This window comes from Aquila chrysaetos, chromosome 18 (genome assembly GCF_900496995.4).
Source record: "Aquila chrysaetos chrysaetos chromosome 18, bAquChr1.4, whole genome shotgun sequence".
In the NCBI taxonomy this organism is placed as follows: domain Eukaryota; kingdom Metazoa; phylum Chordata; class Aves; order Accipitriformes; family Accipitridae; genus Aquila; species Aquila chrysaetos.
In genome coordinates, this window is record NC_044021.1 from 15,202,664 (window position 1) to 15,229,738 (window position 27,075).

Genomic DNA, 27,075 nt, shown 5'->3' on the forward strand with positions numbered 1-27,075 from the left:
GAGGGGAACAAGTCATGCAATCCTTTCCAAATATTGCCACCCGTTTTTAATGCTGGTTCCAATCTCATTTTTTTCTGCTTACTGAAACCCAGATTCCTCAGCCAGCTTTGCATTGACAAATTCATTTCAGACAGGATTAGGCAGAAACAGCACATTGTATTATGGCTTGATTTAACCATCATTTCCAAAACACCAAAGATGAACAAGGAAACATCTAGGAACTACTGTAAGGTCATAAACAAGTCCAATGGAGATCAAAAGCAACTTCTCTGAGCTTTCTGTAGAAGCACAGGAGAATGTACAGTATTATATGTTATATGGTGTGGTATATTATTATTTCTCTATAGTCTACAGCCACAGAGCTTACTGCAGAGGTCTTTTCCCAACAGACATGCGCTCTTCAGCCTGCAAGAGGAGCTGGCTCTAAAAACTACTTTTCTTGGCCTTATTCTTGAGGGCAAGCCTAACAAACACAGACCGAGCACCAAACAGGGCTCGTGTCACTTCACTGAGCCTTAGAGAGCCGATAGTAATGCTCACAGGAAAACTGTGAGCTCCAAGTCCCTCCACCTTGTATCCCCACAGCAGCTGCAGAGACGTGCAAAACTAGCCCAATTGGAAGGTGAGGAAGAAACCACTCCAAAAATTATCACTGGCAACAGGGGCATGAGAATTTGCAGTCCTCCTTTGCAGGCAGGCTTTACAGCTGCAACCTGTAGTTGCACATGTTGGTGCAGCGCTGACAAGGAAGAAGAGTTACACTGCCACCGAATGTGGGGGCACTTGCTGCAGAGTTTGGCTTTTTCACGTCAAAGGAACATGAGATTTTTACATCTCTTACTCATATGCTTAGTGTTTATAATTCCCCTTTCCCCACCTCTTCCTGTGCAAGGAGAATGATTCGAAGCACCAGAGCACACCGCTATTTTTAAGCAAGAATTGGATCATTATGTGGAGATTTCCAAAATTTTTCAACTTGTCAACTCCCACAAGTTTTCCAGTGGAACTGAGGATCCCTTTTAGTCAGCTCCATATGCCATTTCCACAAAGAATATATGAACTTGCTTTTTGTAGGCAGCTTTCATAGACCCATTCAAAGCAGTCTGTCAGGTGCAAGCCAGCCATCAGGTTGAATGTCAGCACAATAAAGAGCATTTAAATCTCACAACTGGTCCAGTTTCACATGCTGAAGTGTTTCTACTCAATTATTTCAGCAGATTGTTACCAGCAGCTATAAAGTATATTATATATATGCATTTACAATTACAACTTTGATTTTGCTTTACTTAAAATGGAACAAGATTAATAAAATAAGGAGTGAAGGGCTGAAAAGGAGACATTGTTATAATTTTTTGTATTTTGGGGAACTGGAAGATTGCACCGGTGTCACCATTCACACTTTTTCAAAGTCACACCTAAGAAGGCAATGTCATGGCTCCTTGCATGAGGACAGGTTGACTGTTTTTTTCAGCTGTAGCATCATGTGTTGGTGTATTGGCTTTGTGTGGCAAGGTTTTGGTAGCTGGGGACGGGGGGGGTTACAGGGGTGGCTTCTGCAAGAAGCTGCTGGAAGCTTCCCCTGTGTCCGACAGAGTCAATATCAGCCGGCTCTAAGACGGACCCGCCACTGGCCAAGGCCGAGCCAATCAGCGATAGTGGTAACGCCTCTGTGATAACATTTTTAAGAAGGAAAAAAAAGTTGGGACAGAGAGAAAACAGCAGCCGGAGAGACGAGTGAGAACATGTAAGAGAAACAACCCTGCGGACACCAAGGTCAGTGAAGGAGGAGGAGGAGGTGCTCCAGGCGCCGGAGCAGAGATTCCCCTGCAGCCCGTGGGGAAGACCATGGTGAGGCAGGCTGTCCCCCTGCAGCCCAGGGAGGTCCACGGTGGAGCAGATATCCACCTGCAGCCTGGGGAGGACCCCACGCCAGAGCAGGGGGATGCCCGAAGGAGGCTGTGACCCCGTGGGAAGCCCGCGCTGGAGCAGGCTCCTGGCAGGACCTGCTGATCTGTGGAGAGAGGAGCCCACGCTGGAGCAGGTTTTCTGGCAGGACTTGTGACCCCGTGGGGGACCCACGCTGGAGCAGTGTGCTCCTGAAGGACTGCACCCTGTGGAAGGGACCCAGGCTGGAGGAGTTTGTGAAGAACTGCAGCCTGTGGGAAGGACCCACGTTGGAGAAGTTTGTGGAGGACTGTCTCCTGTGGAAGGGACTCCACGCTGGAGCAGGGGAAGAGTGTGATGAGTCCTGCCCCTGAGGAGGATGAAGCGGCAGAAATAACGTGTGATGAACTGACCGTAAACCCCATTCCCCATCCCCCTGCGCCACTGGCGGGGGGGTAGGTAGAGAATCCGGGAGTGAAGTTGTGCCTGGGAAGAAGGGAGGGGTGGAGGGAAGGTGTTCTGAGATTTGGTTTTATTTCTCATTACCCTACTCTGGTTGATTGACAATAAATTAAGTTAATTTTCCCCAAGTTGAGTCTGTTTTGTCTGTGATGGTAATAGGCGAGTGATCTTTCCTGTCCTTATCTTGACCCATGAGCCCTTTGTTATATTTTCTCTCCCCCGTCCAGCTGAGGAAGGGGGAATGATAGAACGGCTTTGGTGGGCACCTGGTGCCGAGCCAGGGTCAACCCACCACAGGGGCACCTCAAAAATTTAACTTGTTGGCATTAACCATTCAATGTTTTTAAAACAGAACGTACCAATGTGCAAACTGAAGACAGCAAGGTCAAAGCAGACTGCTCTCAATCAGCATACAAACCCAGCCCACCAGAAGATGAGCCGCTGTTGTGCTGACGGTGGGAACAAAACATCACTGCCTCGGTGATATGCAATGCACTGGGAACATGCTGGACACTGGGGCAGCTACTGCCATGTGTACTTCAGATTTTATATTTAAGGAACACAAAGCACTTGGGCAGGGAGGGAAAGTGTCTCATACAAAACTCTGAATACAGAAAAAAAAACAACCTATGAACTTTGTGTTATCAGCGATCTGCGCAGACTTTTGCAGCCCTATTTTCGTAATCGCCAAGCTGTAATTCATACTAATTAGTATTTGTGGAAGTGTTTTGTAGATGAAAGGCATTATGCAAACACTCAGAATTAGGAACTTAATTCTCATCACAAGCCTGACCTGCCATTCCCTGATGTTGATTAAAAAAGACCTCATGCTTAACATACTTCAGTTCTCTTCTTCCCCTCCTCCCACCTTCTGTACTCGAGGTTATCCATCATTAGGACATAGAATTTCTTCTGCCATTGTACAAGTTATGCAAATGAATGATTGCTGCTAATGAAGAATCAGGAAATTCAAGACCCTCCTGGGCCTGTGAAAGCCAACCGAGGCCAGATAAGCCCTCTGGTGAGAGGCATCACCAGCAACTCCTCCCAGACACAAAACTAGTCTCTTTCTGCATCAAGGCATGCAGCGCATTCCTCAAAAATCAAAGCTCCAGGGCAGCTATCAGCCATATATTTGGTGATCCAGCAGTGTTTTGACAGGATGGTGTCTTAGAGCATAAAAAAAGCCTTTTATATGTAGACAGAATTATCTGACTAACAGTACATGGAAACGCTTGTGAGAAATTAAACCATACACAATCTCCCTGGTAAAACAGCCCCAGGATGCTATCTGCTGCCATCCAAACTATTCCAGAGGGAGCTTTCTGTGCCACAAAAGTCTCAGCCTACACTGCATGCTATTATCCAGATCAAATGCTAAATGCTGCCTGCACAGGTAAATAACTAGGGATACAAGCAACCCCAGGCTTTTGAAGAGTCTGCAATCCACACAGTGTGATACGCAGATGCATCAAAAAGATATTCCTAACGTCGTCAGAGTTGCACCACAGGGGAAGTGTGAATGGTCTGAGGACAAGACCTGCTCTTCCCATGCTCCTATACATGTACCTTGCCACCCTGAGAAGACTAAGCTTTGCTCTTGCAGTCAATCAAATTGCTCTTCCCATGCTGTTCTTTGCAGGTTTTCTCTCAGTTTTGGGACTTGAATCAGCACAAAGGCTCCAAAAAGCACCAGAGCAGGTGCAGAGCAGGGGCAGTACTGGGCAATGAGAGGCAGAGACCTACTGTCTTGATGCTACATGAACACCAAGCCCACCCGCTCCAGAAGGAAGCCTTCCACAGAGACCTCAATAGCCTCTGTCCAGAGCAGGCTAAATTGCCAGCAGCACTCTGCCTGTTGAACAAGTGACTTATTCAGGTGATGGACACAGTTGGTCTTCACACTGCCAAAGATGTTTACAGACCTTCTTCCTATAGATTTTCCACACAGAGCTATCCCAGCATGCACACCTACTGTATTTTGAACACAGACTGCTCAGTTTACTCAGCAAACAACCTTAATACACTCTACGCCTTTGCCACATACAACTTTAAAAACCTTCTTTCAAAAAGGAAAAGCAAAGCCCCAAATCCTAATGGTACAAAAAACCCCAAAGTATCTTCCAATTATCTAAACTGAAGAGTGGTATATATGAAAACAGATTTTGAAAGTTTGTACTGTTTAGTCTCCCCTCCTCTTGCTTGGGACCGACATCCTCTTTTTCTTCTTTTTCCCTTTTTACAGGTACAATCCCCTTTGTATCCATCTCTCCACACAACCCCCTGCCTTAGTGGAAACTCAAGTTGTGATTAAATAGCAAAGTAAATCCCATTTAGGTCATCTTTCACCAGCCCCAAATGCTACTGCTAAATGACAAAGACTATCCAGTGCAGGTCCCCTGCTAGGTCCGTTACATCAGATGGCAAGGATGGGGACGAAATTGGAGCACGAGGACCAGCTTTGGTGGCAGCAAACTACATCCTTTCTGGTCACCCAGGGAAGGGCAAGGGGGTCCCTGTTTCCTCCAGCCACCAAGTTACCCTTTTTCTCCGTTGCACCACAGCTGGAAACCACATTCTCCTTAAGCTCTCCTAAACTGACTAGACAAAAAAAGAGAAAAAATACCTCATTTTTGTATCAGGGTAATTTTATGCTGCATTAGCTCAGCTAAGCAGCTTGCAGAGGGGTCCAACAAGCGCACGTGGCAGCACAAAGTACATGCTGGGGACAGCAATGGATGGAAGAACAGGATGCTCCTTTTGGTGGCAGAGAGCTATTAAATCTGCTTACTGCAATTCTCTCTCAAAGCCAGTGCCTTAGGCAACAAGTTGTTCGCTTATTTGTGACTTATTTGTCAATTATAGCAGCATTTTCCTAACTTGGGAATAAGTCTGTTTTCTCCACACTGATTCCTTTTTAGGAAAGCCGAGCAAGATCCTTCATTCATTTCCCCACTATACTTTTTACGTATTGTTAGAGCTCTGTTTTACTTTGGTATTTTAATCAAAGTCAACTGTATTTCATCATGCATGTTCCCTGCTTCACATGATTCCTCGCTTGCCTAAAAACTTTCAGTGACTATTCAAGAATTAAGATGCAATTTTGCTATGAATGCTTGAGCCAAATTACTGCACAGCTACAGGGGGCCTCTTCTCTCCCAACTGACTGGTGAGTTGCTGAGGCTTTGTAAGATTTCCCTAATAGGCAACTCTTCTTCTTCCTTTCCTGTTTTAATGAATGGCAAAAGAGTTAACTTGGGGCCATTTAAAGCACCAACATTGGCAACTGTGCTGGAAGCCACTGAAACGACTGGGACAGCATCACAGAGCTATTGTTTCAGATGCTGCAAGTTTCCACTGAAATCACTTGAGTCATGCCTTTAATTCCCCCCTCCCCCCTTTCACACTACAAGACCCTTTCTTTAAATAAAAGCTGAACTCTCAGCGTAACTGGGGTATCCAATAATGTTTTCACTACTGCAATTTAAGAAATTGCACTCTATGCTTTTAAAACTCAATACCCCAATATTAACAGCACATAAGTCAGCGATTCTTTAACACTACATCGAAATGTTTGCTTAACAAGAACTTTAAAAATAGAACAATGGAAAGGTTAGCAAAAAACAGCCTTCTACTCACGGAAAGATACTGTGTAAGCACAAGGTTGACATTACATTAGTCTTGTATTCAGACAAATCAATGCCGCTTCCAATTCCTTTTAGCCCTATCTCTTGGCTAAATAAAGAAAACCCTAAACTGAAGGCTTCACTTATATAATTAGAAAAGACTTAATTCCGTACTAGTGTTACAGCTATAACAAATTGTGTTAGCGGGAAATAACTAAGCCAACTATCAAATAGTTTACGTTATTTACCTTGATATAAATTACTCAGTTCAAGCAATTAACACACAGTTTTAAACTGTTTATTCATCATGCTTCTTTCAGAACCTGCAAAACCATTATGCAAAGGTTCTTCATGAATATAAAGTAGAAGAAAAATCGAAACAATATTTAATATTGTTATTTATTTATAGTTACATTGCATTAAAAGATTTTTCACTTACCAGTCAGCTATACATCCTGTTATTAAGTGGCCGAAGATTAATCCTACCAGTAGGGAGAATTTAGCAATGTGGACTTTCCAGGCAGAATCACAAACAAGATCCCACTGGAAGAAAAAAAAAAAAAAAAAAAAAAGACAAATAAACTGAAATAAATTAGTTTCTCAGATGTGTTTAAACATACTAATGTTGACATAGAGCTTCTTCCAAATTTCAATCCTAGCATGAGTGCATGGAAATGGCAGAGGAAAGCTTTCCCCCTCAAGTCAAACTCCAGACCCCAAAAAGCAAATTAACGACGCATTTACTTCAGTGAGTTTTATCAGACCCTTAATTATGAAGTGACAATATCCAACACTTCGGTGTCCCCCTCTCCAGGCCACATGAGTTTAGACTAAGGGGCGTATCTCCATCAGACATTGGCAGTACTGGTGTAGCTGAAGCGTCTCACCACAGCAGCCCCAGACACCTACTACCAGAGCCCCGTGAAGCCCTCCGGCAGAAAGCCCGACAATTTAAGAGCAGGTTCTCCAACTGACCTCCTCAGGGCTGCTTGGAAACATGGGGAAAAGCAGCTGCTTTGCCACAGACCCCTGATGGCTGTTGGCTCCAGGGTCCCACGGACAAAGCGACAAGACGCTTTTGCTTTCAGAAAAGCATCCCGATTCCCCAGGTGGTGGAAGGGGACGAAGGCTAACTAATGGCACGACTCACCAGGACAGGCCCTGGCACGGAGCCGGACGGGGCAGCCGGAGATCCCAGCACAGCCGCGTGACTCCTTGGGACAGCAGCCCCCCAGCGACATTTCACAGCTCAAAGATTGGACAGGGGCTGAACCTCCACACTAAAGCTATCCCTGATACTGAAATTACCCTTTCTGTCCAAAGGAAGAGAAAAAGGACCATTTCAGGTGCCCCGTCATTAGGGTACTGCCTCATTCCTGTGAGAAAGGTGGGAACAACAAGGTTTCTGGTGAGGCTTCCCTAAACACCGAGACATTTTCCTCTGAGGCTCAGGAGAATGGGGCTGTATTCCTGGCTTTAGACCAATATCATCATTGCCCTCAGACATGTAACTTAATCTCTCTTATGTGTAAAGTGTGGATAGTACTATTATACCCTTGAATAAATGTAGGAAGATACATTTGTTTGTGAAGTGTTCAAATATTGATGGTAATGGGAGCCATACAAATTTCATGAAAAATAAGTACAGCTAACTTTGGAGAGTCAGGTACTCCAGAATTGAAACTTTGCAGAATGGCTGTTTGTGTGTAGTGTAATAGCAGCAGCAGCCCTCCTGACACCAGCACCTGAAGTTTCATGGCCAAAAATGCAAAGTACAAGTATGCCATTTATTTTTAAAAGTCAGATGCAACTCCAAAAGAAAGCTTCCCTCAAAAGAGTTCAGTTAGGTGGGCTGCACTTTTAAGCATTTCCATTACATACAGCCCTTCCACAAATACAGCTAGCTCCGACTCAGCCCTCTGGTTCAACGTCACAGGACACATCCTCCCCACAACACACCACCTCACCAAGAAGTATAGCACTTTTGTGGCGAAAAACACCATGCCAGGTTTCAGGCTCGGGCTTTTTGTTTTAGTTAAACGTATGGTTGAGTTCCTCACTGCACGCACTTGTAGAAGCTGGAACATACATGTCTGATCCTCCAACCTACAGACTGAAGGCACTAAGGAACCAAAAGCAAGTAGTATGAGCAAGTATTTTTTTCACCAAATAGCTATGAATTATTTGCAGCAAACAGCTCAGCAAGGCAGTGAGAATTGCTCTCCAACAATGTTGACTTTTTAGAACTATTTAGCAAGTGGAGGAAATGCAATTCCTAATATTTGCAAATATAGAACCAATCTCCAGTTAGCAAAGAAAAATATCTGCCCAGACAAGCCACAAACAAAACAAAATTTGGGAGATACATCTGAGCTCCAGGCAGGCTTTCAAATGCTCTGGGTTTATTTTCACAATCCAGAATGTGTATATGCTGCTTAAGACTTATAAATCATTTTTTTTGTAGAGAACTGTCCTAGTTTCAGCTGGGATAGAGTTAACTGTCTTCCTAGTAGCTGGTACGGTGCTATGTTTTGAGTTCAGTATGAGAAGAATGTTGATAACACTGATGTTTTCAGTTGCTGCTAGTAGTGTTTAGACTAATGTCAAGGATTTTTCAGCTTCTCATGCCCAGCCAGCGAGAAAGCTGGAGGGGCACAAGAAGTTGGCACAGGACACAGCCAGGGCACCTGACCCAAACTGGCCAACAGGGTATTCCATACCATATGACGTCCCATCTAGTATAGGAACTGGGAAGTGGGGGCGGGGAATCGCCGCTCGGGGACTAGCTGGGTGCCGGTCGGTGGGTGGTGAGCAATTGCACTGCGCATCATTTGTACATTCCAATCCTTTCATTATTGCTGTTGTCATTTTATTAGTGTTATCATTATCATTATCCGTTTCTTCTTTTCTGTTCTATTAAACTGTTCTTATCTCAACCCGTGGGTTTTGCTTCTTTTTCCCGATTTTCTCCCCCATCCCACTGGGTGGGGGGGGGAGTGAGTGAGCGGCTGCGTGGTGCTTAGTTGCTGGCTGGGGTTAAACCACGACAAGAACAAATTAAGGTTATTAAAAATAGTCATATTTATACAAGAACACTTTTTTTAAAGGCAATCTCTAAAAGTTGTTGATTTTTAATTTTATTGCTGTCAGAGGAACAGTTATGTCATCCAAGTGCAAAAAGAAAAAGCAGATATCCTGGTGCCTTTTCATTTTCACAGCTTACTATTGCTAGTCAAAGACAGCCAGCCCTTGCATAAGCCCCAGGCAGAGAATGTGCAGTACCAGATTACACGTAGGTAAAGGTTCATGGCTGGAAGAGCCAAAATCTCATGAAGGGCTGTTGTGAAATTTTGGGCCAGGACTACAGATGTCAAACCACTTTGGCACACTGGTACACAGAGTAAGAGTTTAAAAGCAGAAGAAAAGTCAGTCAGCACATCCTTCAGTGGTGCCTAAAATGCACCCACCCCTTTTGATAACTTATCTGCAAGTCATCGTTTGCTTGTTTGTTTTTAAGGCTATTGCCCAAGTCCCCAGCTGTTCTGAAAATAAAAACACATATTTCCTTGTAAACCCTGCATCTGGCCCTTTCCTGTCCTCAGTTAAGCACTCGCTCTGCAGGCCAGTGTAAACCAGAGCTGATCACCCAAGCCCACAAGGACAGCCTAACATGGGTGCTGACAGACACAGGCAGCCCCTGACCTTCCCCAAACCCTCTGCAAAACACTCCGAACTCGTAAATAGGGAAATGGTGAAATATTTCAACTGTTGCTTTAGCACAAACTTCCAGAGAATCTGCCACAACCCCGAATTACTCGCTCAATACTAGGAGCTCAGGCAGACCCCAGTTTCTCCGCTGGCAGCTGTCAAAACCAGAGAGAGGTCACCACGAAGCAGTTACCCAAAATAAATTTGGCAGGACAGTGGTGGGTGCCACCAGGGCAACCGACTCACAAAGAGGCAGAAGAATAAGAAGAGGGCACAAAAGAAAAATGGATGCTGCAGTCAAAAGCAGCCTCAGGTAAAGATGACATTAATAGGACAAAATACATATTTAATAGCTAGCATATCATCCCCACCCATCTTAACACAGCAGCAGAGCAAACCAGCGAGGCTTCGTCATGTGGAAAGCACAGGAATTTTGCCAGAGACCTGCGCTCCCCCTTCCCTTCTCCATGGAAAAGCCAAAGGCAGAGGACTGCAGCCTCAGCTTTGAAGAGCTAGAAATAAAGCAGGGACCACTATATAGCACCAGTGCTGCCTCTCCCCTTACGTACACCTAGGCTCAGCAGAGCTTATCCGACATGTGCCTACGTGGCACGGCCGTGCCCGGAGCCGTGGCAGGTCCTGCTGTTAAGTGCCAGTAGTTGCATCCCGCAAACATGACACTCTGATTTGCTCCACAGAGAAAGGAGTGACAGGTTTCCACGTCCCTGCAGAACAAAATGCTGGGCTGGGCAGCGCTGATGACAGTTCAAGTGGCACTCCAGGTAAATCTGCACTGGGAGATTGTTTTGGCTGGAAACTAGATGGTAATCCTCTACCACCTCTTACAAAAGGTAGATTAATCTGTTACAAGCAGGGAGACCATTAAATCCTGTAACTGCTCTGGCTGAATTCCCTGGTGTCCCACTCGGGAGTTAACAGCGCCCAGCCTGAAGGAAGGATGCTGCTAAATTTACAGTACTCCCTGGGATTTCTCTTTGCATCCCTGGGTTTTGTCTGTCTTTCTGTCCTCCATCCATCCTCCTAATGCAAGAGATCTGATAAAGTGACTTGCTAAACCAATAGGACTGTATTGTTATGCTGAAACAAAAATAACTGTATATAAAATATGCTGGTGGAAAGGGAACATTTAAAAAAAACAAAAGCTTTTTTTCATAGCAGTACAGCAATGTAGAGAATTTTCCACCTATGCAGACGTGCAATATATTGCAAGTGTTTTTTTCATGTTGTGACAGCATTTTTTTTTGTCAAAGCTTAAGGAGTCACACCTTCAGGATCCTAATGTTTAATTGATATCAGTGAGTCACCACCCATGCTGTGAGTCACTATGTTTCACATCAAGATGGAGGACTATTTGAAACATGAGATGCTTAGGAAGACATCTGGCAAAAGGTAACCCATGCCAAAAGTAACCATCCTGTAACTTATTTACAAGGGGTGAAAATCTGGACAGGGCTCACGCAGCGAGTCAGTATTTGCATTGAAGTTAAGTTATAAAAGTCACAAATGTAAAGTCTGCTGCATGTTTGTTACTACAAACACAAGCTGCCTCAGTGAAGGACTCCCGCCTCGAAAGCACTTGTCATCCAGAGGCCATAATGCCGTCTGTGGTGTCTAAACACACTGAATACCCACTGCAAAAGGTCATAATAAGATGCCTACCAAGGATTTGGTTTGTTCTACCTTCACCCTGATTGCACGGAGAAGCGCAAGGCAGACCCTTCTGTCCTAAAAAGGGTAGAGAGACAGGAGGAGAGATGCTCTGGTCCAACGTTTGCCTGGAGCCTGGCACAAAGAGCCCACGAGGGGGGAGCTGGACACGCACACCCTCTCCCCACACTGTGGGTTCGCAGTCCGTTTCCAATGACCGATGCCCAGATCGCTGCTCAAAGCAAGCAGACCCTTCCCCAGCCTGTAGGTAGGTCGCAGCTCTGCTCCGACTACTCTCTGCAACGGTTTCAGCGCGAGGAGACCAGAGGGTCACCAGCTCCGCTGCCTTAAAAGACCCTAAGCCAGGCACGAAGCTGCACCCTCGGTCCTTCCCCAGCCAGGCAGCACCTGGCTGCTGTGCTGGCCCTCGCAGACTCTGTCCTGGGGCACGTAACATGCCCCACACACCGTACGTGGCCTCTCGACTCCTAGAGAAAAGGTCTCACTTTGGAAGCCCCAGCCTCTACATACCACGTATGCCACAGCTTACCACGGCAGCCCCAAACCCCTCCTGGGGAAAAGCCGCAAGATCGCCTGCACATTAGATGGTGATTTTAAGACCAGTAAATGAAAATAAGAATCTAGCATTTGTCACTGAAGTTCCTGTGCGTTAGGTCTCGTATTTCTTTGTTCCTCTCCTTCCCACTTCATCTTTTTATAACCAAACCCCGCCAATTTTCCCTGCACAGCACTAGAATCCATCTTCTATATAAATACCTCGTCTAGTGAGAGTTTAAATTTATGATGCCTTCAGATGCTTTTACAGTGTTTTTCAAAAAAAAAAAAAGCACCAAAAAAATCCCCACAAAGTTGTTTTTAAAAAGAATAAAATAATTTTCAAAAATACAATATATGTAACAAAAAGCAAAACAGTCCCTTTTCCTGGAGGAAAATCTCCAAGTCAACACACCAAGCACTAAGAAAACCAACCAAACAAAAAAACCCCACCAAACCCAAAAACCCAACTGAAATGCAAAAAAAGTCAGTACCTCTACCGTAATATACCTACCACTAACGCCTTTTCCCAGTACTAAACTATCCGAGTAGTACTCAGTTACAGCCACAGGAGACCACTGTACCAAAATTTCCCTCCAGGCAGCCACAGGACAACACTTCTCCCCTCTGCTTCTCAACCCCTGGCCAAAGATGACACTCTGGCTGCACTTTTAATGTTAAAGAAAGTGTGCAAGTTCCAGAAAATGGTGTGATGCTCAACTCTGTAGAAAATAACTGTGCAGTTAAAGCACAATAAAGAGGTAGCAGGAGAAGCCTCCCAGAGGGATGTGCCAGCCCAAGTGCAACACCTGAAGTTGGGGTGGTTTTACTGCCACAGGTGCCTCTATCTCCCTCTCAGCCATGGCAACAACAGAGCATTTAAACTATTTAACCTTCAAGGTTCGAAGTAAGGATGCCTCTCCTTTCAGTTCGCAGCTGGGCAAAGCACTCCCTGATCTGTATTTTAAGTGTTAATAAAGTGTTCTTGAGAACACCTGGCATTTTTTGACCACAAGTACAACCAGCTGGGTGGAAGTATGAAGGTGACATTTCAAAATGGGGACATTAAGAAGAGTAAAAAAATAAACCAAATAATCCTGGAAGACTTGAGAAGAAGGTATAAAAATGAATTATTTCCTCTTTCTCTGACCAGCCACATTCAGAACCAAACGTCTCCAAACTACATCTTTCCTTATGCTTTTATCAGACACAACTGGACCTACATGGAAAGCAGAAGTGTCATTAAAAAAAGAAAAAAAAACACAAGAAAAACAACAAACCACCTATTGAGAAATTTTGTTGTTTATTTTCTTTGAACAGACAAAGAAGCCTACACCACCTACACTGGAATGCCTCAACCAGTTAACACAGTTAACACCTGGCTTTTAAGCTACTACCTCTCTGTATGATGCTAGACCTCCAAGTGCTGAGTACATCTAACTTTGTTCAGCTTTATCATAAGTGGATGCTTTTGCTGAATATCTTCAACCAGTGCCTGAGTGTTTAGGACCTCTTAAAGATAAATCCTTCTAAAACAATTTCTACTGAGCAAGTACTGATATTTTGAGAGGTTTATAACCATCCCAGTTTGCAAGAACTTTTACTCAGATAGCGAAAGAGATACTGTGGTACCAGAGTATCACTTTTTGCTCAACATCTGCCTCCTTCCCGTTCCTGACAAATCTGGGGTCCCTATTCCTGTACACTGGAGCTTGCTAACTCCATATGTGCGAGGGTTTCTTTTGTTCAGCTTCCTATCCAATTCATTTTTCTTACAGTGGGAACAACATTTTCTGCACTTTTCATTCTCAGGAACCATTAAGCCATTTCTGGCCATGACAGACACCTGGCAGGGAAAGCTGCAGTCCAGGAAAATGAACAGTGAACACAAGGTCACGTACACAGAAATTGTCAGGTTGCTTTAACTACAGACATGACTGACTGCCTGGGCAACGTACCATTTGAAAAATAAAGCAAAGAAACTACTGTTGACTGCTACCACAAAGCCAAAGGTTTCAGGGACATGGGGAGGGAGGGGAGTGGGGAGAGAGAAAGAGGAGAGGGCGCGTGAGCCAGAGGACACGTGCTCAGTCTTCCAAGAAAGATATAATTAGATCGTGCAGCGTTGTATGAAAGCAGTTTCATGTACCTATGAAAACAGTTTCTATCCCCGCAAAACAGTACAGGACTGCACAACCATGGACTTCACAAATTTCCTTAATGGTTTCTGAAGTTTAACATCATTAAAGTTGCTGAAATACGTCCTTCAGAGCTGCATTTTCTGATACGCATGACTTAGCTGTGAAATTTCCACATTAATTTCTGAAGTGCATATTTTTTATGTCTGGTATTTCAGTCTTAAAAATAAAGCACACAGGCTCGCTGCCACGCTGCCACACACCACTGCATGAACACCGACACATAAAACAGCACTTCCTCCTGGTTTGCAAACTTCAGCTCCATCGTGAAGACGGGACACCTAAGGCACAGGTTGTGTTGAGCCGCTTGCCATCAGAGAGGCAGAGACACCCTGCCTCCTATATTAACCACCTCAGGGTAACGAGGCTGGCCCCACTACACCCCACAGGGCGATGCTGTCCCACTCGCACCCAGCATCTGCGTGGCCCCATTCCCCCCCTCCAGCGGTAGAAAGGCGATGCTGACAGCAGATGCATTACTGCAGCATCTCCTGCCTGCGCCCACTGAAGCAGCGCCAGGCTGCCAGCCGAGCTGCACCGCACGCGTCTGCGTGCCCCGTGTCGTATCTAACGCCCTTCGGTCACGGCTCACCTGTAAAAACGCCATCTCCCCAGCGTGGCGAGACGGGTCAAGCAACACCGCAACCACAAAACAAGCGCAAAACTTCAAATATGCAAAAGGACACAAATCAACTTTGCTTCAGAACCAGTAAACTAATCGGGAAAAGACTCTAAATTGAATGCTCTGCACTAAATTATTCCTTAGTCTATGCCATAAGCAAAAAAGACCCTCTGAGCTATCCAAGGAGCACATCAGCAGAGTCCCAAGATAACGAGATGCCACCTGAAACACCGCAAAACTGGAAAAGTTTCATCCACCCTTCAACTTCACACTTTAATCGGGAACAATTAGCTCTTCTGTTCCCAACCTTGCTCTCATCACAGATCTGTTTCTTTTCCCCACTGGGAGAGGGAAGAAGGAAGTTTGCTAAGTAAATAATCACCACTAATACGCTAACAATTAAAATATGATTTGTTAATCATATGACAGTCTTCTGAATACTCAACATGATTAAATCAATTTTAGTAGCATCCATATACCACCCACTTCTCCATCACTACTACTTTTATTTTCAGTAGCAGGAGTTCCCTTTATTCTGAAACATTTTGATCTTCTCCAGCCTTCACCCTCCCCAGATTAGTCAACAAACTTGTTCCTCAGCTGATGTGATCTCCTTTGCTTTTTCCAACTCCATAATGTCATCTAACATCAAAGAGTTGGGAGATACAAAATCTTGCTTGCAACTTTCATGAACACTATATTCATAATTTTCCAGAGAGCAGGATCAGAATATTTCCATCTTTCTTTTACATCTCTGTGCTGCAATTAAATAAGTTTTCTACACATATTCCAACATCATTCGGAGCCACTGTCACAAAACTGACTTTAATTTTAAACCTATTCTTTGCTATAAGACCTGTAGCTGTTTGCCTCCCTCCAGCTGCATGAAAAGACCAGGAGAAACAACGTCCATCAATAGGACTGACCGAGACACACACAGAAAAATGGTTTTTGAGTGCCATCCCTCAGTTTTCAGCAGACAAACACACCTTTATTCTGAACAAGGTACGTGCTTCTGGGACTTACTTCACAACCAAACTAAAAAGTTGAACTAGTTTTCAAATTTGTATTTAGAACAGGTCTAAGCACTGTAAATAGAAGCCATATGTAAAAAAACCCCAACGTTTCAGTTAAATATTAACATTCACTATCATCTGATTATCGAAAACAAGTTAACACTTTGAGGACTAGTATTTTTCAGGCTGCCAAAACCACACGTGCATAAAACATACTGCATGTGCACAGGCTTGAGAGGGCTGACGTGGCAAAACCTAATTTACTCTTTTATTGGGCCTTTTTAAAAATTGGGAGAAAAAAAACGTGAAAATGTCAAGCATGGCATAAAACTCTGAAATGGAGAAGGGGGAAGGAGGAGACAAGAGGAAGCCATTCCTCGTGAGAAATACTTGCTGAAAGTCACCGTAGATAAAAAGATCAGATACCTTAATTCTGACATGCAATCATTGCTGCCATGACCCTGGTCTCTCATCATTTAAGGGCTACAGCTATTATAACTCAGGCAAGAAAAAAAGAAGAGGAAGAGGGTGGAAAAGAAGGTCTGGTATTAATTCAGACTTAAACAAATATTAAGGGGAAGGAAGAAAGGAGAAAAATATTTCACTTGTTTTACAAATCAAAATGTGAAACTGGTCTGTCAAGCTTGTATTGTTCAAGCAGAGAATGTTTGACACAGCCCTGGGAGACAGACCAGGGGAAAAGGTCTTGCAGTTTAATTTACATTCCCTATCCTTCATAATATGTGTAGGGTGGACATTGTGACGTTGTCTACACATTCATGGACTTTGGTCTGGAGGCCAGGAGGAGACCGGGCAGCTCCAGAGTGCTGCAGAGTAACAGGGAGACAGTACTTGAGTCAAAATGAATTCCTCCATAACTGTCTGGAGCCGAAAAACTTTTTCCAGGGAACCAGACCACCCTGCTCTGAAAACAGCGTGCAAGGGTAACTATAAATCACATGCTGCTGGACAAGGTGAACGTACGGCTTCCCTGCATCTCACAAGTAGCATTCCTGATTCTCCTGGCTTTGTTACTTGTGGATCTAGATAGGCGTCCCAGAAACAAGTATCAGGGTATATTCGCTTATTTAGTCTTTTGTTCTTGTATTTCAATAGAACAACTGGCATCGGGGGCTCTCCCAAATTAAAAGACAAAACAAAAATCCTAACAAAGCCTTGTACTATACATTGAATTTTCCTCCTGGGGAGTAGTTAAAAAAAAAAAAAAGAACAACTGAAAAAAAAATAAATGTCTTCACAGGAGCAAGTTCCACCCAGCCCATTACCCCCGAGCACATTTGCCCTCCCCTCATCAGCTCGCAGGGCAGGCAGGAGTTTCTGCCCCGAAAGCCCCGGTTGCACCAAACACGGGCGTGCGCCGCAGCCGGCCACTGATCCATCCCCCACCACGCAGGAATAGGCACACACCTACTGCACGTTCCCAGCAGGTATGACGTGGCCCAGATCGGTGGGAGCTACTCAACGCACACGTTAATCATTGCTGCCTGCCGGGTTTTACAGGCTGGTGGCATGGCAGGCTCCCCAGCACCCGTACTGGTCACGGGCCAGCACAGCTCCGGTATGGCACTGAGCGGTTATCAGATGCTGACACTGGTTTTGTTTGGATACATCTGCAACACACCCTGATGACACATTCTGGAAGGGGCTTGAACCTCTTTTCTCCCTCCTTCAGGTCCCTTCTTTCTCCTTTGACTTTAAAAGGGAACTCGGATTGCACACAAGGTTACCTGCTGTCAAAAGCCAACTGGAAAATAATATAAAAATAAATGACATTATGAGAGCTAAGCATGCATTTCAGAGTTGAGGCGACCAGAGCCCAAGAGAAGCTGCTCTGAAGGAATTCAGTGCACGAATTGACCACTCAGCACTGCTGCAAAGCTGCAGCATCTTCCTCTGACAGGGTTCTCTGATCTTCTACAGATAGTCTATAGCAAACCCCACTCCTTTCTTCTACAGTAAGATCTGAGCCTAATTAATTCTACAGTTAATTCGTGGGTAACCCAGCACCAGCCAGGCTGTGCTGCAGAAGAGCAGGAGGAGGAAGAAGTATGAAAGGGAGGGAGTGAGAGCAACTGTCCCAGGCAAGGATGCCAGGTAGCAGGGAGGAGAAACCAGGCAGAAACAAATAGGCTGACAGGGAAAGCAAAAGACAAGGTACACAAAAGCACTGGATCCCTTTCAGCATTTTCTAAATTTAGCAGCTCTCTAGAATTCATTTGGAAAGCTTTAATTTAGGACTTTGCACCATTAGTATGGCCAAAATTTTTTAAGTTAAGGAAAACCATAAGTTTCATACTATTCCAGATGTTATTTCATTAAAAAATGAACACCTTCATGTTTGGCTGGCCTGTAATCCTCATCTCAACGTTACCATCAGAACTGGCTCCAAATTAGATGCCTTCCTAAGTGCCAGTTTCTCCTCTTTGACAAACGCTTTAAGAAAAAACATGAGGTCATCTTTTATAATCGCAGTCCTGTAGCCAGAGTAAGAAGAGGTAAAACTGTTAGTGAACTTCAGAAATTTGGTTTTAAACTGCCTGAACAGCTGGTAAATATACACCATAGCCTGCAACTTCTGCCACAGCGTGGGCAGGGTCAATATATTTAAACTAAATGACCAAGATACAGGATGTATTAGGGAGTGGAAACAAAAACAAACAAACCCCCAACTATTTCAAACATCACGTCCATCCATAAAAAAAACCCAAAAAAGCAGTTTGACATAGGCACAGAAAATGAGGAATATGAAAGGCTCGGTAGCAAGTCTTGGAAAGCTGAGAATGACTTCAAGACATTTCAATACAGAATTACCTTCCTGGAGGATCATTGTTAGTTCTACCAATGCTACAAACTATTTACGGTAGGCTGAAATCAGATTCCTGTATCTGAGACACTTTATCTTAAGGATGATAATAAATATTAACTCTATGTACATTCTCTGTAGTGAAAAAAAGAATCCATACCAGACAGAAAACCTAAGACTACCTGAGTTCTGATGTCAGTATTGGTCTTAACACAGTCTCTGTTTTCTAGACCAATTGCCTCATAACCCACCCACCCCCCCAAATAAATAAAACCAGTATCTAGGCTCACTAAACAAGTATTTGCAGTCTGGTGATATCAGACGTGGTTATCTCAAACATCAGGTAATTCGCTGTTTGCAGGCAGGCAGAGGACAGTCCTTCACCACCAGGAAACTGCAGGTACTGTTCCCGAAGCAGCCATCCCCTGCCAGAAACTCGCCCCGTTGTTTTCGGGTGTTGTTCACCAGCGCCCTGATAACCAGGAAACTCCATCACCGCGTTCAGTGTGTACGGGCAGGCCCCAGGGCAGCTCCAGCAGGACAGGCCACCAGCTCTCCCTGCTCCCTCTTTAACGAGCAGGCTTCTCAAGCCTGCGAGCACTCAGACTAGCAACCGCTAACTCTTTATCAGCTAACTCGCAGAGGGAATGGGGAAAAAAAAAAAAGTTTGGGATCTCTCCCAAATAGTAGTAAAAGTTTGCTCTGGTCTGCCAGTATTTCTGGATACCTCTGACCACAGGGACTTGTTGACCCCTTCAGCACCCGTTAGGAGCACAGACAGTCATTTCAAAGCTTTGTCTGAAAGAAATTTAAAACAGTCTTTCTGCCCATTGCAAGTATCTGCCTTGCAGGTCCCTACGCCCCCTTCAATCTGTGCAAGGGAAGCACGGGCATGGGTGATATGCTAGCTTCAATCCTGCCGCTTCTGACCCAACTACCACACTGGGTACAATAACTTGAGGTTTTCATTGATTTGGGACTAGGTAGAAGCCAGTCAGCCAGGAACCAACACTGACAAGACAAATCCTGGCAGTTGCAGGAAAAAAGAGAAGCATCAGCGTTTCTGAAGTCTCTTTGCAGAGACCAGCCAACTGAAGGATACGCAGAAATGAGTGAGATTCCAGACACAAATAGGAGGAGGTAAGGGTGGCACAGCTCTTATTTTGGGAAGGACCTCGTCAGAGCAATCTCTTCAAATTAATTAACAACTATACTCTGAAAGTCCACTTGAAATGCATACCTATCCCCTACCCCAACAAATATCACCCCACAAGCAGTTCCAAATTTATCATCACTATTATCGCACACATTTGTTTGTCGTACCATTTCTGGCTACTTACAGATATCTGCAATAATCCTATGAGACAACACCACAGTCTACGGCATGTGTCACTGCACAGAGCCATTTCACTTCATTAACCCAGCAGAAAATCCAGGAAAAATAAGATAATAAAAAAATGTATTTAAAGAGCAAGTTTTCTACCAGATTAGAAAGCTGAGTCAGCTGAAGGTGTATCCAGAAAAGTGCCAGAACTACCATAAGAGCAAGGGAAAGAAAGGCTGGTAGGGCACAGACATCTCCTCTTGCAGGAGCAAAGAGCATCATATCACAGCCTGAACCGATCCAAGCTCACACCAAGAGAGCACTGCCCAGTGCTCATTGCACAGCAGCACTGTGCCTGGACCATTTGGCTCTCCTGAGTTAAGCTCTGCTTTTTTTGGAGGGGACAATTTGCTAGAGGCTCAGCCAAATTGGCACGAGAAGGATCGAACCAGTGGCAAATAGGTAAAACGATGGCATGTTACTTGGAAAAGATGATGACTCAACCCAAATCAAGTGGGAAGTTGAGAGCCAAGAGAACAGCATTGCAGCAAAACAAGGCATCTGGAGCAGAAAAGCAGCCACAACAGGAATTCCCTTGTGACTAGACATGAAATATTACTACATAATTGCTCTGGGTGATTAAAACGCAGCCTTCAACGAACCACTTCCCTCTACGCCACCCCCAAGAGGTGGAACGATCTGGAACACTGCGGGTGCACACAGAGGGATGCTGTGCCATCAACCGCTGCAATTTAATCAAGCCTCAATCCCTGCCCATTATCAGCTTTTGGTGTCCATTATACAAATTGGCATTCAGAACAACAAACAACCCCACCACATAATGCAATCGACCACAGCGGACAGGTCATCCTAGTAACGGAGGGAAAAAACCTATACCCATCAATCCTGTAACTAAGAGCTTCTGTGAAAACTTTGCCCCAAGATTAGAGGCTGGCTTTGCAGATGGTCAGAAGATCCAGGCACTACAGAAGTTAACGAGAAGGTTAGAAAAGTCCCTGCTGAGTACACACTCCAACTTCCTGCTAGGCTTCACAGCTATGTATGTTTAGTTGTCATTACGTTGTTTATTGCGTTAATGCTGATAATTTACCTGAAGCATCACTTTGTAAATGGGTAAAATGAGCCTCGGGTTTCCCCAGGGCAAAAAAGGAGAGTATTTCTCAGTATCCTTCCTTTGGACAGTGGCAAGATACATGGACCATTTGAAAGACAGATTTTTTTTTTTTTTTTTTTTAAACTAGCCTTTTGCCTGAAGGCTAGTTCAGGATACATCTCTCAAACAATACACATGCACTCTGTTTATAGCAGTGTGATAATGGTGATGTTGTGATAAAGAATAGATGAAAATCCTCAAAGAAGCATTTAGCAGTGAAAAAGCCTTACAAGTGAATTGTCCTGAAGGAAGATATTTATGTACAAACCAAGCTGAAGTCCAAGATTTATGTACCAGGTCAGGACATTAGCTCAGCTGGGTGATTTAATATGGCCACTGGAATCCCTGGGGTTAAATTATGCATCTGACCTCTTTGCTATATGTATTTCAACAGTGTTAAATAATAAGCAGTACGTCCTTTATTACCATTTCCAGTTCTAATGACTGGCAGCACTATAAAAAGTACCTTTCCCAGTGACTCAGTCAAGGAGGTCAGGATAATGGCAGCGCCTAGTGTGGCAATGCCACTCTTCAAGGAAGGTGCCGGGCCACCCCTGGCTCCAGCAAAGACTCGAAGGGAAGGGGGCCGGACACAGCAAGACCTCCACTCCATCAGTCCCAAGCATGACTCAGACTGGGAGAAAATGGGCACCGGGGAAGGGAGACCAGAGAAAGCCTGGACAGAGAGACAACATCTGATGAAAGGTACCGTTAGGAGAGAGAGACTACAGAGGCAGTGAAACTTAACACAGTTTAAGGACAGATATCTGCTCCTGGGAAACAGGGGACAGCAGCATCTCACATGCACATACATCAACAAAATGCAGAGCAGGAAATATGCTTCATGCTAAATAACCACAAATGTTTCGTCGTTTCTGAAGACAAAGCAATGATGGAGCATCCAGCAGCTATTAGCTTGGACCGTTGAAGATGAGAACAAGGGGATTTACTGGCCAAACAAAAGTGCATTTTTTATTAATATACTTTTGGCTCTCTTTATGACATTTCAATATAACCCCTGGCTACTACACAGATGAGCGTATATTAGACTAAGATTTAATAAGACTCTGTTTAGAAAGATGAGAACATTGCATAATACATTACAGAAACAAATGTATTTTTGAGGGGAGTTAAGGGAGATCTGAACATCCAGTCTTCTGAATTCATCCAGGGCAGCTCTTTCTCACAAAGGTCGGTGGGATGCACGTAAGAGGAGTCAGCAGTTAGGAGAACTGCTCCCACAGTATCAGAGCTCCTGGGGGGTCATAAGAAAGGAAGTCCGAATTAAGCTACACTGATGTTCTGCCTGGGTTTTTCCTCTCTTTGTTCATTAGGATAAAAACAGACAGCACACCCACCCAGGAAACCCCCCAAACAAAAGCACAAACTAAGGAGGAATCCTGACCCCAAGAAAACACCCTAATTATAATTACATGGGATTACAAATCAAGGCGTAAAAGCTGCCAAGTTTTTGGAAGCAAGCATACAACAAAAATAAAAACTCCACACTGGAAAAACCCATAGTCTCAAAAGATGATTATTATTCTTTCTAATAGAAAACAAGACAGCAGGGACCACAGATGTTTATTTATCCCTTAAAATTGATCTGCCCTTTACCACAAGTTCTTCCAAAGAACGCTTTTTTTATTATTTTTAAAGAAGCATGCAAGATAGCAAACTAACTCTCCCTCGACCTTTTGTGGCCAGCTTGATGATGACCTTCAAAAGGTTCAAACATTTAAAAGAAATTTTTTTTTTTTTTTTTACAGTTCACCCTAAAAATAAATATTTCAAGATCTTTTTTTTTTTTCCACACTTAAGCATCAGTGTTAAACCTAAAACATATGAATAGCTTAGTCTCTGGTTATAAACAGAAGAAAATCTGCCTCTCTTAAATGTCAAATTTCATTATGCACTTCTACATCACAAACCATTCAAGTCCACCATGTGCCTGTGTTTTTCTCATGAAAGAAAGGTAGCTGGGTTACTTTTTTTTTTTTAAATCCATTCTGGGTTCAAGGTTTTGAGGGATTTGCTTTACCTGCTTTTTCCCTGTTGCACACGCCTTCGAGGGACGCAAAGAAAAACTGAAATTATTTTCAATGATTACATACGAACGCGTGCCAGCTGACCAAAGCATAATCATGCCGGTCGTCTGATTATTGCTGCATTTCTTTCTTCCAACTAGATAAGCACAGTTAATCCAAAACACTGCCCTCAGGCAGGAAGTAATTTTTGCTGATCTTGGGGGGGAGGAGGGGGTCCTGAGATTAAGGGAACTACTTTCCTGGTGTAACAGTTTCATTTTACTTTTCCAAGAGCTCCAGTTGCCTGTTAATACCAAGGAGGCCTATCCACAGCCGGTAGGGCTTTTGCAGGGCCGGTACTATCAAAAAGCAAAAGCTTTCAGGTGAAAAGGCGAGGCGTTTTTTTGCACACACTGCTCAGCAAATATGAAGCAAGAGCAGAAAGCGGTGCAGCCCTCCTCACTAGAAATTTTCCACCTTAGCCATTCCATTAGGAAACACAAAACAGCAGCACGTACTTTCTGCCTCTGGAGTACAACAACTTGTGTGAGACGTTTCTTCTTCTATTGCTCTACCGAAACAGTTATCAAGGGGATAAGTACAAAACAAGAAGAATTCTGCAGAACTTTGTCTCGTTTTCCTCCCAACAGCGACCACCTCACCAGCTTCCCCAGAAATCAACCTGGTTTTTGGTTTGTACGGCTGCTTTAGTATACTTGCACAAAGATGAGAGATATCGCAACCAGAGCCTTCTCCACGACCCTTTCCCCGCACTAGCTGGTGACGCTCGCCCGCAGCGTCTTCCCCACAGACACCTGCGTCCCGAGACGGCAGGACAGCTGCCATTCCTGGGATCCCAAAGAGCCGCCAAGGATCCCATTTCAGGAGATAACTTTGCAGCTCAGTGCCGCAACCAGCACCCAGGTGCGAACCCGCAGGACGGACACCCGGCATGACACCCAGGGAGGGAAAGGATTACAGGGGTGCGGGACTTACTCCTGGTGGGAAGGTAACTCACGGGGCATCTGAGCGACCCGGCAGCGGCAGGCAGGGACAGATCCGCGTGTCCAGCTGCTCCCCTTGTCTCGGGAAGAGCGGGTGCCGAGCGGGGCCGGGGTCGGGCCGAGGGGGTCCGTGAGGGCTGGACGGGGCGCGGGGTGCCGAGGGAAGCCGCCTTTCTCACCTTGCTCACGACGTTTTGGACGAGGCCGGCTCTGATGCGGTAGTGCCACTCGTGGCAGTCGCACTCGCTGGCGTTGCCCCCCGCGGGGGTGGGCAGCCCCGGCGGGGGGAAGATGCTGCCGTTGCCGCTGTGGTTGGCGTGGCTCGGCGCCAGGGACCCGCTCCAGTTGCCCTGCCCGTCCGCCTCCCGGCACCAGAAGTCGGGCTGGTCCAGGAGGAAGGAGTCCGAGAACTTGCTGAAGCCGATGAAGAGGGCCGGCACCCAGGTGAGCAGCACCAGGGTCCGCTGGTACCCGCCGCCCAGCCCCCCGAGGAACGGCAGTACCGAGCCGTCGTAGTCGAGGAGCAGCGGGCTGCAGGCGGCGGGCGGCGGCGGCGGCACCGGCACCGCCTGGATCTCGGCCCCGGCGACGTTGGCGGGGGGCGGCCCGGGGGGGGGCGGCGGCGGCGGGTCCCCCCCCCACGGCCCCCGGCACCGAGCCGTTCTCCTCCGGCAGCGGCCGGCCCCCGCCGCCCGCTTCGCGGCGCCGGTCTATCGCCATCCGGCCGCCCGGGGGGGGGGGCTCACATAAGGGGGGGCTGGGGCAGCCCCGGCTCCCTCGCGAGTCCTTCCCTTCCTCTCCTCCACGCACACACACCTTGCGACGTAATATACCGCACACACGCTCCCAGCCGGACCCGGCAGGAGACGGATGGGGGAGGGAGGGAGGCGAGGAAGGAGAGGGGCGAAGAAAGGGGGAGGCACCGAGCGAGCCCCTCGCTCGCTCCCTTCCTCACCCGCACCCTGCGGCCACGAACCGCTGCAGCTGCCGGCGGTGCCCCCCCTCCCCTCGCCTGTGCGTCAAGCTGCACTCATCCCAGCTCTCCCTTCCCCCCGCCGAGAGGCGCCGCCGAAAAGAAAAAGAAGGATCCAGCCGGATCCGAGCATGCAATGGGCCAAAGGAGAGGGAGGGAGAAGGGGGGGGGGGGGGGGGGGGGAGGAAGAGAAGAAGAAGGAGAAGGGGGAAAAAAAAAAAAAAAACCAAAACCCCAACAAACCACCCTGCGAACCAAACCCTGCAACAACAAACCAAGCAAAACCGGTGCAGCAAGGCTCTAGGAACACGCCTCCTCTCCCGGTTTTGGTGAGGAGGAGGAGGAGGGAGGAGAAGGAAGGCAAAGGAAGGAGGAGAACAAAATAACAGCTCCCGACGCGGCTTCCCCGCTTCCCGCACGGCTAAGGGTCCCCCCCCGGCCGCGGCAGCAGCGGCGGCGGCAGCCCCCGGCACCCCCCCGCCGACCCCTCGCAGCCCCCCGTCCCGCACATCTGGCTCCGCAGCAAGGGGCCCCGCCGGCCCCTCCGCGGCCCGGGCTGCGGGGACCGCCGCCGCCGTGCGCCTCCCGCGACAGCCCGCTCGCCGAGCCGAGCCGAGCCGTGCCGCCGGCCGCACCTCCAGGGGCGGGCAGCCCGCCCGGCTCCTCGCCCTCCGCCTCCCGGCAGCCCCCACCTGCCGGCCCGGCCCGGCCCCGGCCCCGCCGCCACCACCCCCCGCTCCGCCCCCCGCGGTGCCGGGCGGCCGCACCTGCTCCCGCCGCGCCGCCGGCCCGGCCCGGCCCGGCCCCCCTGCAGGGACCCGCCGCCGCCGCCGGGGGCGGGACGACGGCGCCGCGGGGCGGGGAGGGGAGGGCGGCGGGGCGGCCCCGCGTGGGCTCCGCGCCGCCCCGCGCGGGCTCCGCGCCGCCCCGCGGCCGCGCTGCGCTCCGCCGCGCCGGGGCAGGTAGCGCGGTTGTGGGGCGGCCGAGCGGCAGCGGGGCGGGCAGGGCGAGGGCCGGGGAAGGAGGTGCTCTGGCTCTACGGCGCGCCTTTATTTCCGTATCAATTATTGACGGGGCATCCCTTTAATAATGCAGCGCAGCTGCGGCTGGCTGGGCTGGAGGAGCACCGCACCGGGGAAGCCGAGTGGCAGGAGCGCCCTGGGTGGCTGGGGAGGGCGGGCTGGAGCGGGGACAGACCCGCAGGGAAGAACCCGAAGTCGAGGGGGACGATTCCGAGACCTAGAGCGGTGGGAGGAGACGTACCTGCGTTGCTTCGGTCAGGCTGTCAAATTAGGACACGCTTAAAAAAATAATAATCGCGTTAACGGCTGACATGAATCGTAAAATTAATTGTAAAATAGACAGTTCAAATTCGTGAAGGTTATTTTTATGTTAAGCTAAATTTACTTCAGCGTATAAGTGCCTCAGACTATTTTCATCGTGGAGCATAGCCCATGCATTACTGAACTGTGCGGTTATTTTTGCCTTTGGAAGAAGGGAAAGAGAGACAACAGATCAATATATGCTTGTACACACGAACATGGCTAGTGAGCAGAAAATGCTTGTGTGCATTAGAAGAGGACTGGCATCATTACCGAATATAAATGGAAGAGCAAGTTGTTGGTGGATTTTCATTTACTTGACCCGGTCTCTGCAAGCGAGTCACTGTACACCATCGACTCCTCACATCTTCACCCCCCCTTGGCTGCTTTTCTTACACAGGACACCAAAAAGGTTTCCCATCTACTGGTGGCTCTGGATCTCTTTTGCAGGGCTTCCCTCGGTCCTCTCCGAGGGATCCCCAGTACCCCACCGGCCCTGCAGCCTCCCCAGCCAGCACTTCATCCTCCTCTCCGATGGGAATATTCCTTGCGGAAACATGAACCTGGAGCTCCCTGCCCAGGGAAGTCTCCTCTTTCTCTTCCTGTGTTGCAGTGCCCTTTCACATCTGATGGCTCTTGCCACGTCCCCGCGCCATGGTTTTTTTATGACAACCGGCTGCAATTTGTC

At 46.9% G+C, this 27,075-nt stretch overlaps 1 protein-coding gene across 1 annotated transcript in view; it reads right to left on the minus strand.

The window, feature by feature from the left end:
* SLC22A23 (solute carrier family 22 member 23) overlaps positions 1 to 25,806 on the minus strand; it is a 120,495-nt gene extending 94,689 nt beyond the window's left edge. Inside the window, 3 exon segments of the mRNA XM_030041836.2 lie at positions 6,412 to 6,515; positions 24,272 to 24,706; positions 24,708 to 25,806. Of these exon segments, the coding sequence (XP_029897696.2) occupies positions 6,412 to 6,515; positions 24,272 to 24,706; positions 24,708 to 24,812 (644 nt within the window). The 5' untranslated portion in view covers positions 24,813 to 25,806.
* Positions 25,807 to 27,075: the final 1,269 nt, after the last annotated feature.